Source organism: Grammomys surdaster, unplaced genomic scaffold (assembly GCF_004785775.1).
Source record: "Grammomys surdaster isolate TR1022 unplaced genomic scaffold, NIH_TR_1.0 130, whole genome shotgun sequence".
In the NCBI taxonomy this organism is placed as follows: domain Eukaryota; kingdom Metazoa; phylum Chordata; class Mammalia; order Rodentia; family Muridae; genus Grammomys; species Grammomys surdaster.
The window spans coordinates 24,710,218-24,721,811 of NW_021604588.1; the positions used below are offsets into that span (position 1 = coordinate 24,710,218).

The following is an 11,594-nucleotide window of genomic DNA, read 5'->3' on the forward strand; positions in this document are numbered from 1 at the left end:
CATGCCTGTGCATGTGGAGGTCAGAGGTCAGCCTCAAGCACTGTGCTTCAGAAACTGTCCTTTTTGTTTTTGTTTTTTTGTTTTTTTTGAGACAGTGTCTTTCCATGGCCTGGAGCTCACTGATTAGGCTAGGGAGACTACTGGGAAAACTCCAGGGACCCTCCTGTCATCCCATCCTGCTTCTTCCTGTAGGAGAGTGGCTAAGCCTCACAAAGAACCCAGTGGAGGGGTTCAGTATGGCAGTGCCTTGGCCACCGGAGAGATCTAACTAGTGCTGCGTGGGTAGATGCCTCAGCCTGCGTATCCACAGCCACACAGGAAGCGCTCACACTGACACTGATGACAGAACACTTCTGTAATCTGGATGCTTGTATAAGGCTTGTTCTTGTGTGTTTTAGAAAAAGTTTCTTTCAGTATTCTGGAAATGTCCTAGAAGCAACAACCCTCCCTCCCGCCACAGACAAGCAGAAACTGATTCTCATGCTGCAAAGGAATGATTCCACCAGCTTCTGCTGAGCGGATGCAGGAGCCTGGTCAGGTGAACACTGTCAAAAATTCCAACTCACAGGGCTGTGTCGGCATCTGAGATAGATACTTGGGAGGCAGAGGCAGGAGGCTGAGGAACTTGGATCAGCCTGGGCTACGTGGCAAGACCTTGTCTTAAAACCCTCCAAATAACACAGGATGAACACACCAAGATCACACTGTCTGGAAATGCTGGGGTCAAGAAGCACAAGAGCAAAGCGTCTCTCCACATTGAAATGCTCAGACTGTGAATACAGCTGACATGTTTGACATCAATTCTCTTCGACTAGATCTCCCTCTTTATCAAATACAGCATTAGCTTCTAAGAAACATGATGCAGGATGGAAGGGGACACTACTATCAATCCCCTGGCTGTTAAAGCCACCTAAAGGTGGGTCATCTTTATAATCTGACGTCTGACAAAGTAATCGCCTATGGTTGAGGACCGGGCTCACTCCTAACTTAAACACCTGTGTGGTTGTCATCTACTGTTTCTGGACATTTCGAAAGAGTTTTGTTTGTCTGTTTTGTTTTAATATAGAAAAACATGAAAAAGAGAAATAGCCACTAAAATAAAATTTGTAAAAAACGTAATGAGTTTTGATCGTTTTAATAAATATATGTCAAGAAAACCTCACTATATTACAACACAGTCATATACAAGCATCTATCGGCTAAATTTTCAACACCAAAATGTCCATCAAATATTGAAAATAAAGGACGAGACATTACTAGACTATTCAGCCAGAACACAGGAACATCTTTTAAAAATTGGTCCTTGCGGACAATTGCCCAAACGATCTACTCATACACTGTATGAATGAGACCTATTTAATATTAATAGCAATGATTAAAAAGCTTCATCTTGGAGAAAGTGGGAGAACTTACCTATTTCTTCCTTTTGGCATTTGGTTCCTGTAAATAATTGTTCTAATAGACCCAAGTCACCCAGGCCAATCCTTGACCTTGGAGATGGGAGTGGTTCATGAGGAGCTGGTGAGACTGTTCCAGAGTACCACTGAGGACACTTGCCAATGTGCAAATTCAAGGTATTATTGTATAGCGTGTTGGCCAAATACACAGTATCAATGACGAGCGAGCCCCATTTCTCCAAAATAACGTTCCGCAAACTACAAACCTTTACATTCTTTAAGATAAAAACGTATTGATCACCACATAATCTATTAACATTGTGCTTCTCAATCAACAGCGAAAGTCATATATAGAAACCACATGCTCTTAAGAGTCTAAACGCATGAAATGATGCAAAAAACAGGTCAAAATATAACGCATGCCACGGGCTGTGAATGTCACTGGACAAGGAAACAAAACAGCCCAAAGCTGGGAGAGCCCAGACCCAGCAACTGCTCGTTGCCATGGAGAACCCAGGCAGCCTTCTCTGTTCCTGATGGCCTTCCTCATTGTTTTCTCCATCTCTACCCAAAAGTATCAGACCCACAGCCACTGGGCGTCATAAACAAAGGAAAAAGGGGGAGGGTAACTAGAAAGTTGAACGAGATAGTTCATAGTTAAGTTTCCAAACTGCATGGATCCACCCTGTGTTTTGTCAAATCCCTGCTGCAACTCTCATTCAGCCTTAATTTTCACACTGGCAAAAATTAAGATAAAGTAAGGCACCCAAGATGGCCCTGTACCACCACCTATCACCCCACCACTAAGATGGCCCCATATGCCACCTCTCTAGCCACTCCATTAAAGATGGCCCTGTACCACCACCTATCACCCCATCAGAGATGGCTCTATATGCCACCTCGCTATCGCCCCATCAGAGATGGCCCTGTATGCCACCTCTCCAGCTACCCACTACCTATCACAGGCAAGCCAGGAGCTTGTAGGGAACTGTCTCCACAGATCCTAGACTGCTGTCCTGCCAGGTGCTCTTCATGTCGCCCCAACCTGTCCAGTACAAACATGTCACAGCTCACAAAACCACTTCATCTAGCGTCCTGCCTTGAGTCTTTTACTCCGGAAAGAAAAATACTGTATCACATGGCAGCAGGCACCTCTGCTGGCTATATTGATCTGTTTACCAAGTAACTACCTAATTAACTGGCAAACATGTTGAACTTGGCTAGCGGCAGGCTCCTTGGAGGGGCAGTGGGAATGTAACAAGGGCATGTTGTCTTCTATCTACTCTACTGATTTTTTTTTTTTAAAGAAAAGAAAAACTAAGATATACTTTGAAACACGAAGTTGGCTTTCCTTGGCAAAAAATCACATTAATAAGTGGCTTGTGGGTGCCTACTGTACAGATGTTTTGTGCAATCTGCTCTCTAGGCAGTGAAGCAGCCCAGCATGGTGTTTACTGCATGATTTTATCGGTTGTACAAAAACTACAAAATCCAAAGTAAAAACTGGTCATGCTGTGCGAGCTTCTGCGCCCATGGGGGACAGTCACATTTTGCCCCCTCGGCTGCAGCACAGTTTGTTGCTCGGGGAAAGCTCCTTTTTCCTCAACGACTTTTTCCAAGATTCACTCGCACGGTTTCTCTCATTATACCCCGTCTCGAAATAATCGTAAAATTGGCCTTTGCACTCAAAATCAAGGTCGCTTCCCACAGGGTCTTGGCCGAGGGCGTCTCCATCTCTGCTGGCTTCGTGAGCTAGTTTCCCGTCATTGTTGAATCTGATCTTTTCCTGGACACCAAGCGACCTAATGTTAGTGACAAAGATTTCGTTGGCAGGTATTTGGCTCTTGTAAATAGGTGCACTGCCTATGTCAAAGTCCACATGGTGGGAGCAACTAGGCAAAGGCAGAGGGGAAGAGGAGGAGGAGGAGGAGGAAGAGGAGGACGGGGAGGATGGGGTGGATGGAGAAGAGGTGGATGGGGAGGAAGAAGCAGATGAAGCCACAGCAGCAGCCGAAGCGTTTCCAACACTGGTGTTGACAGAGAGGGGTAGGTTCAGGCAGTGACCACCACACTCCTGGTAAAAACAGCAAGTGTGGATCTTTTCCCACTCTTCCTTGGCCACCCGGGGCCGTTTCCGGTAAGGACAGTCTTGAGCCAGGAACCACTCTTGGGCGGAGGTGCCGCTGAGGGAGCAGGCAGGGAGGCACCAGCTGTTCTGCATGACAATCTCCCCATGGATCCTCTTCATCAGGTTGTTGATGAGAACAGACCTTCGCAGGTACACCTCTGGGTCATCGATGAACCTGAGCTTCTCCAAGGACATGTAAAGGATGTGTGCTCGCTCCTCAAAAACAGAGATGGTCTGAAAACCAGAGGCAGGAGAACCCTTAGGAAATGAAGTTTGTGAAAACAGTACCACCCGTTTAGAGGCTGGCCCCATTGCTGTGGACACCCCCAAACCCTCCTGTTTCCTAACTTACTGGAGTGGACCTGAGGAGGGCTCAGCCAGAAGGCTCAGGCCTTTAAGTCACAGTGTAGGAGAAGTGGAGACACAGTCAACCAGAGTTGTTAGAATCAGGCCAGCAATTGTTGTGGGGGTCAGAGGTGGGGTCAGCGATTGTTGTGTGGGAGGGTCAGAGGTGGGGTCAGCGATTGTTGTGTGGGAGGGTCAGAGGTCGGGTCAGCGATTGTTGTGGGGGTAAGGGCTAGGTAATCTGAAGCAGCCCTGGGAGGAGTCAGCTTGACCTGGCTGTTGGTGACAAGGGATACTCTTGCTCTGGGTGAAATGTATCAAGCTGTATTTCATGTCTTTGTGCAGAGGCACACTCATGCATTTCACAGCAGTATGTTTTTAAATTCATCCATTTTTCAAAGAGTCTTATTACTATTAATTAATTTATTTTTGTTAAAGATTTATTTTATTATTAGCTCCCCCTTCCCCCTTAATTTATTTTTTGAGACAGGGTCTCTCTATTATATATCCTCGGCTGTCAGGAACTCATTATGTAGACCAAGCTAGCCTTAAACTCGCAGAGATCTGCCTGCCTCTGTCACCTGGGTGTAATTAAGGCCTGTGTCATCCTTAACGGCTGAAAATCATTTTTATATGTATGTTTGCCAGCATATCTGTCTGGGCACTATGTGAGTGCCTGGTCCCCACCCGAGAGGCCAGAAGAGGACACTGGACCCACTGGAATTGGAGTTATATTCAGTTGTGAGCTGTCAAATGGGTGCTAGCAATAGAACTCAGGTCCTCTTCATAGCCGCCAGTGCTTTCAACTGCTGAACGCTCTCTCCAGCCCTAGTACATGTCTTTTAAAGATTCGAGATACAGGTTCTAACAGGCACATGTCAGAGTGTGGACAGGGCCACCAAAGAACGCCGATGTCTGCCTTATTTAGTAAGACGGAAACTGTAGTAAATGAATCTCAGACTAAGCACCTGAAAACTGAGGGCTTGTGGGCTAGCAGAAGAGAGAGCTGCAGAGAAACTGGAGATGGGGTGGTGTGTGCAGTCCTGGGCTGTGCGAGGCTGTCACTGGGTGAACGATGCTGCAAAACCATTAGCAACTGTTATTATTGATAACTTGGTTTTGTAAAAATAAAATATAAAAACGGAACACGGCGTTGCTCTGTAGCCTATACCACCCTGGAACTCACAGTATAGCCCAGACTGAACCCGCAGAAAGCCAACTGCCCTGCTCGGATCGCAGGATGTGCTGTCGCACCTGGCAGATCCCAGTAGCAACTGGAAAGCTCACAGAGCCACAGCACAGAAACTAAAGAAATAGACATGGGCGCCTTTCACAAACAGGCAAAAGTGACATATGAAGGGTGGGGAGGGGTGGGAGAGGGGAGACAACATATAGGTTGGGTGGGGTCACAGAGGTATTGGAAGCCGGCCTCAGAATCTGGGCCACTGGGCTCTGGCTGCTCCTCTTTGGTAAGGTCAGTGGAGGTCTGGAGGGAAGGCAGCATACAGAAGAACTAATGCTCAGATAGTCAGCTTTTCCCCTCATGCACTTCTCCCTGTGTTATTTCTTTACATTTGTGAAAAGAAAAATAGCTATCTGTGTCTCCTTCCTTGGGAATGAATTCTGAATTTTAACAAACTTGACGTGTTAGGATGGATCGGGAACAGCATGATTGCTCTCTAGGCACACAGCCAAGGGATGAGACATTGACCTCAGGGGGTCAGGAAAACCCCAATCAGCACAAGCAGTGTCCTCCCAGTCAAGTGCATCTCCACCACATGACACCACAGAGCGGCCCTACCCTTCAACCTGGGAATATTAAATCACAGGCAAAAAGATGCGTGTTTCCTTACATAATTTTATTATTTCTGGGGAAAGATTCTCTTTCTGGTTCTTCAAGACATGTGAAAAGTAACACAGTCTCTGTCCTAGTTAGGGTGCTATTGCTGTGACCAAGCACCTCCACCAAAAAGCAACTTGGGAAGGAAAGGGTTTATTCGGAAGACACTTCCACAGCGAAGTTTTTCACTAAAGGAAGTCAGGACAGAAACTCACACAGGGCAGGAACCTGGAGGCAGGAGCTGATGCAGAGGCCATGGAGGGGTGCTGCTTACTGGCTTGCTCATCCTGGCTTGCTCATCCTGCTTTCTTATAGAACCCAGGACCACCAGCCTAGGGATTGCACCACCCACAGTGGGCTGTGCTTTCCCCATCAATCACTAATTAAGAAAATGCCTTAGAGGCTTGCTTACAGCCTGATCTTTCTCAATTGAAGTTCCCTCCTCTCAGATGACTTTAGCTTGTGATGAACTGACATAAAACTATCCACAGCAGCCACCCCACCCCCAAAGTGACATCGATTCACGTGGCCCCACAAAGAGATGTCTCTCTTCTATTGCTTGGGTGGAACAATTTAATGTCTGGAAATGGTTCAAGTATGTGCTATGAAGCATCGTAACTGTTAATAAAATAACTACTATTTCAAACGTACTTTATGACTGCAGCTGCTGACTGGTGGGTGAGGATCCTCTTCTTCTGCATATTTCCTCTTGAAGTATGTGACCTTGTGTGTGCTTATAGGATTTGGAATTCCCCTGTAATGTGATCCTGCGGTAATAAATCAGACAGACAAATGACACAAGGCCTGCCAGGGATTCTCAAAGCAAAATACTTTCATTTCCTTTCCCTCTCGTGGATAACTTGGCTACATCCCCGTCTGTACACGCAGTGATGAAAAACAAACCTGTCTTCACAGTTGCTATCGGATGGGGTCCTGTGAGCCTGGGAAGGTGAAGATCTCTAGGCAGGGTTAGAGGAAAATGCCACCCACCTTTCTTCATTGACTAAGTGCCTGGAATCTCAACTCTATGCTTAGGCCCACAGCAGAATCCATGGGTGGAAGGAGAGTGACCTATCTGAAGTAATGCCAGCACTTACTCAGACGCCTCACACAGGCAGCAGAACCGCGGATACGAATCACTTCAGAGTTACTAAACAAACGCACACTTATACCTGAGAGTTATAGCATTTTTTTTTCTCTTAAAATATAAAGTTGATTATTAAGGTTTGGAATTTGGAGTAATTAAATTATGTTTCACTCTGGAAATGTTAACATGTCAACCAACGAATAAAAAAGCAAGAGCCCCCTTTGAGGACTTTAAAACCTTTTCAGGGACCAGATTTTCGTGAAGCTTGTATTTCTGTTTCTTTGAAATAAATAAATAAATAAATAAATAAATAAATAAATAAATAAATAAGACCCACAGACTTATCACTGAATAAGAACTCAGAAGAACTTATTTGAGACTATCAGAATTAATGTCTAGAAGAATACACTCTGTTTTCTCATCAACCATGTGGTCCGTGAAGAGAGGTAGCTTGAGGCTGTGGCAGATTCCTTTATGAACTACGAACAGAGGTCTGGCTGTGGAGCTTGTGACGGCTTGTACATCCCTGGGGACCATTCACTTCAATGGGTCAGAAAGCTGGAATCGAAACTTTTGGTCCCTTTAAAAATGCTGTTCCAGGACATCCACAGCAGGTGGACTGAAGACTTTCCCAAGGAGCCCAGCCCCAGGGTCTGACTAGACATGGCCTCCTAAGGAGGAGGCCAAAGGCCATACCTGCCAGTTGTGAGCTGGCTCCCCGGTCTCCCTGAGAAGGAATCTGTGCTGGCCCTGGGGGGCTCACACCTCCGTAGCTGTCAGCCTCCCATAGTGTTTGGTACCCGGCAATTTCAGCAGCTCCTTCTGAGACAATGGGCTCGCAGAATCTATTCATGGACAGAACCAGCGTCATCTCTAACAGCCTTAGATCTGGGGGAAAAAAGGAGTGGGGGAGGGGGATAGAGAAAGAGCTCTGATTAGGAGCCAGCCTCAGGATGGTCTCAGCATCTTCAGTGCTTGAAGAAACTTTTACTTCCCGCCCCACCCCACCCTGCTACCCAACCATCTGATTATCTTTCCAAGGAAACCTTAGTAAGCTAAGCTCCTGATGCTGTTAGTAGCCACTGAGATCAGCAGCCCAGCATTTCAGGGCGGATCTGTAGAGCCCACTCTCCTTATTGTTTTCAGATCCCCTCAGCCTCTCTCAGACAGCTGCTCTGCCTCCCAAATACAGTTTACTCCAGACCTTGAAAATGTACCCCTAAGAGGACTCGGGGCCAGAACCCTCTCACTCTCTTCTATTAATAAGGTGAAATCAATTTTCTATTCAAGCCCCTAGGAGACCCCTTTGATGAGATCTGCTAATCAACTGGGGTAGGGGGCAGAAGTCCCTCGGGTCCTCCCAACACTTGGTGAGTTTAAGTCTCTTTTCCAGCTTTCCCTCTCTTCCCAGGTCCTCTTCTACACTCAGGATCTTCCCCTACTCTCTCCTCCCCGGGGTGAAGCTGACAGACACTCGGTAGTTATTTCCACAGCCCTGATCGGCCTGAACTGGATCTGCCTCCAGTCAAAACACAGCGAGATGAAGACAGAAAATTGGCTCCAGTTTCCAGCCGTGAGTTGCAGTCCCACAGGAGCCAAGCACAACATCAACCAAGCAGCAGAATATTAAACAGGAGCCAGGGCCCTGGGCAGACACAGCCAGCAACTCTTTAAACTGCAAAGCCAGATGCATGGCAGGAACTTTCCAAGAGTCAACACAATCCTCTCTGGTTCCCCACCCTGACCTCAGGACTGCAGGGAGCAGCCTAGCCTTGGATACTCTGGGATGCTCCCAGACTCTGGCCCCGTGGAATCCAGGCTATGGGGCCACTTCCATGGGGCTCGGTTGACCCTCAAGATGGTGTTAAGAGTATGTTTCAGGGAGAAAAGAGTCAGGCACGACAGTAGGAAGATCCTGGGGCCACAGGCTGGAGGGAAGACCTGGCATATCTGGTTCCAGGTTTCTTTAGGACATCCAGACCTGCATGGATGAAATGCTATCCAGCTTGCTTGCTCAAGATGGATTTTCCTTGTGGCATAGCAAGGGCCCAGTTCATTCTTTTGCCTCCTGGCTAGGGCAAGGATGGGCTTGTCACCGTCTCATGAAGAGTGCTGTTCTCTACATGTTAGGACATCAGTTCACTTCCAGGGGAAAGGGAGAATGCAGCTTCAGTAAAGTGGCAAGGTCCTCTGGTTACCACAGCAGCTACTGAGAGCTATTTTTTCACCAGGTGTCTGTGTTCTGGGATTCAGCTGAAGCCTCCCCCCCCCCCACCCCAACCCCAAGACAGGGCAGGGTCTCCAATGAGTGAGTGGGTAGAATCAGGATATAGCTGACTTGGTCCTCAGAGTCTGCACTTCCATTTTTCTTTCCAAATAGATGTCAGGAATGGGTTAGGGGAAGAGAATGCAGGTGTGTGCATCCTGCGAGTGTGTGCATGTGTGTGTGCATGCGTGTGAGTTTGAGTGTGTGTGTGCATGCTATGAGTGTGTGCATGTGTGTGGACATGTATACAATAATTCTCTATCCAGAAATGCTGGGAGATGTTACTTATTTCACTCTTTCAGTCAAATTTTGTCTCCATCAGCTTAACAAACTCAGCCTTTGGTCTCTTCCTGTCAAACTCCACAACCAAGCAAAGAGTCCGATTTCATAACCTAGTCTAAAAGACACCTGTATCCAGAATTTGCCACAGCTGGAGACAGACCACAGCCCTTTCTGACCTCTGCAGTGGATTCTGGGAAGAGGATCCAAGCCTTTGCCTGGTGGAACTTTTATTACATACAAACAAAAGAGGGTTTATTTAAAAAAAAAAAAACCCTAAAAAAAGAGAAGCACCTCGAGGCTCCTGGCGGCAATTACCTTTGCTTAATAGGACATTAATGGGCCCTGGGCTGCTCTGCCATACTCAGTTTGTTTATGTTCTAGTGACTTGGGGAGCAGCCTTTCTGTTGTTAAGACTCTCAGAGCTTCTATTTGCATTGTTTACAACACATGAGATTCTATCATTATGCATTCGAACTTGAGACGTAGCAGGATAGTTTTTAGGGTGGTTTGTTTCTTTTATGTTTATAACATCGATTTTCTTCAAGTTTTTCTTTTTTTTTTTTCAGACTGAAAACTGTTACACACAAGCTTTTAAACGGGAGGGGCAGCGTTCTGCAAGTGATTTATTTAAGCTGGAATAAAACATGAATGAGCTGGAACTATTTGGGAGGGGGAGGAGAATCTGCAATTGAGCCTTCCTGGTCTATTTGGAACTCACACGGATGTTAACCAATTAGGGAGGCAAGCACGGTGCCCTTGAGACACTGGGCTGCACAGCCCTGGACACTCGTGTTTAGCATGGATCCTCTGTTATGGAATCCAGGAATCCAAGAATCCAGGTTCACAAATTGATACTGTTAATATGAAAAACAGCCAGGAGAGATGTATACTACAGAGATTTTTGTCTTGTTTTAAGATCAGAAACGAGTGGATTAAAACAGAGGGTCTTACTTCAATAACTTGTGTCCCTCGGGCTCCTGTGCAAGTGTTTGGTCACTGAGGTGATGCTGTGGAATGGCCCCTCCAGCACCCTCTCAAGGCTAAGTGTGAGTGTTTTCACCGAGTGCTCTTCAGATGTGCATTTCTGTACAATTTGGTTTTCCCTGAATGAAGCCATTACGGTGCTAAAAGACAGTGGCTGCTCTGGCTCAGGGTGCCAGGAAGCTAACAGGGGCTACTAGACATAAAGCAGCATGACAGAAAGATCATCCTTCTTCCTCCTGACACTGGGAATTACAGAGCACTTTATATAAGGCGCCCCTAGACTGCTGGAAGACAGAGATCACTCTGGACAGCATGGGGTGACCACTGCAATCCAGAGACCTGCAGTGCTCTGTCCCGGGGAGTCAAGAGACTTCCCCACTCATGGACTCCATGCGGTCCCAGACAGAATCTCAACAGTTTGGCTGGTTCAACCAATGATGGTGGGAGGGGTTGGGTGGGTAGAACAAAACCCTTTAAAGCTCCAAACCTGACAGGTGTTGCTTTTTGCAGGCCCCTGTGGTGCCCTGGGAAGTGTAATGGCCAGCTGCGGTCCCAGGAGGCTAAGAGTTCTCTGTTGGGGCTGGGGGTTGGGAATGCAGGTGTGTGTGTGGGGGGGGACTAAGTCGGTCAGCGATTCCCCACTTGGAGCTTTGAGGTCAGTTTTCTCAGCCAAGGCCCAAGGTAGGGTGCAGAGGTGTGATAGGTTCTTTATCCAGGGTCTCACACAGACGCACCCTGGAGACTGGTGTCACTGTCCTTAAGCCCTTTTCCTGGACCGAGGGCACCGTCCGGCCAGCTGCTGGCCGCAGGGAAAAGTAAACAGCCCAAGTGTCTGGGAACAAAGGCAAGTTGTCTTCCAAGGTACTGGAGCCCAGTGCCTCTCCTGAAGAATAAGGGCTATCATTATTCGCTCTCTTTCTAAAAACCAAGTTTCCTTCTATGGGAAATACACGCCAAGGTGGGATTCCAAGGCTATGACTCACAGCGGCTGGCGGGGCCACACTCCAGCCCACAGCTGCCCTGGTCCTTCGCCGAGCTGCTGCCGCCCGCGCCGTGCGCGCCGCTGGAGCTAGTGTGGACCTTGGTGCCCCGCTCCTGCGGCCGGGCACTCGGCAAAGTTGCGGGGCCGAGGAGGCTGGAAGAGGCGGGGGCGTGGGCCTGGCAGCCCGCGGGGAGGTGAGCCGAGGACAGCGCCGCCCGCAGCCGGGAGCAGGGGCGGGCGCGGAGGTGGCGGGGGACACAAGGTGTCAGCTCCGGCAGCGGCG

General features: G+C 47.8%; 1 protein-coding gene across 1 annotated transcript; it reads right to left on the bottom strand.

Annotated features, from left to right (window-relative positions):
- Positions 1-1,119: 1,119 nt before the first annotated feature.
- On the bottom strand, positions 1,120-7,717 carry Sertad4 (SERTA domain containing 4). The gene is made up of 3 exons (XM_028760182.1): positions 7,494-7,717; positions 6,362-6,477; positions 1,120-3,759 (listed from the first exon to the last, which is right to left on the bottom strand). Exons 1-3 carry the CDS (start codon positions 7,666-7,668, stop codon positions 2,941-2,943), a joined length of 1,110 nt encoding a protein of 369 aa, XP_028616015.1. The 5' UTR covers positions 7,669-7,717; the 3' UTR covers positions 1,120-2,940.
- Positions 7,718-11,594: the final 3,877 nt, after the last annotated feature.

What these genes read in the sequence shown, in the direction of transcription:
- Sertad4 (XM_028760182.1), bottom strand. Translation starts at nt 7,668, where the DNA reads ATGACGCTGGTTCTGTCCATGAATAGATTCTGCGAGCCCATTGTCTCA. An exon ending in AGCCAGCTCACAACTGGCAG is followed by an intron (nt 6,478 to 7,493) that starts GTATGGCCTTTG and finishes TTATTACCGCAG; the next exon opens with GATCACATTACAGGGGAATT. An exon ending in TCAGCAGCTGCAGTCATAAA is followed by an intron (nt 3,760 to 6,361) that starts GTACGTTTGAAA and finishes TCTGGTTTTCAG; the next exon opens with ACCATCTCTGTTTTTGAGGA.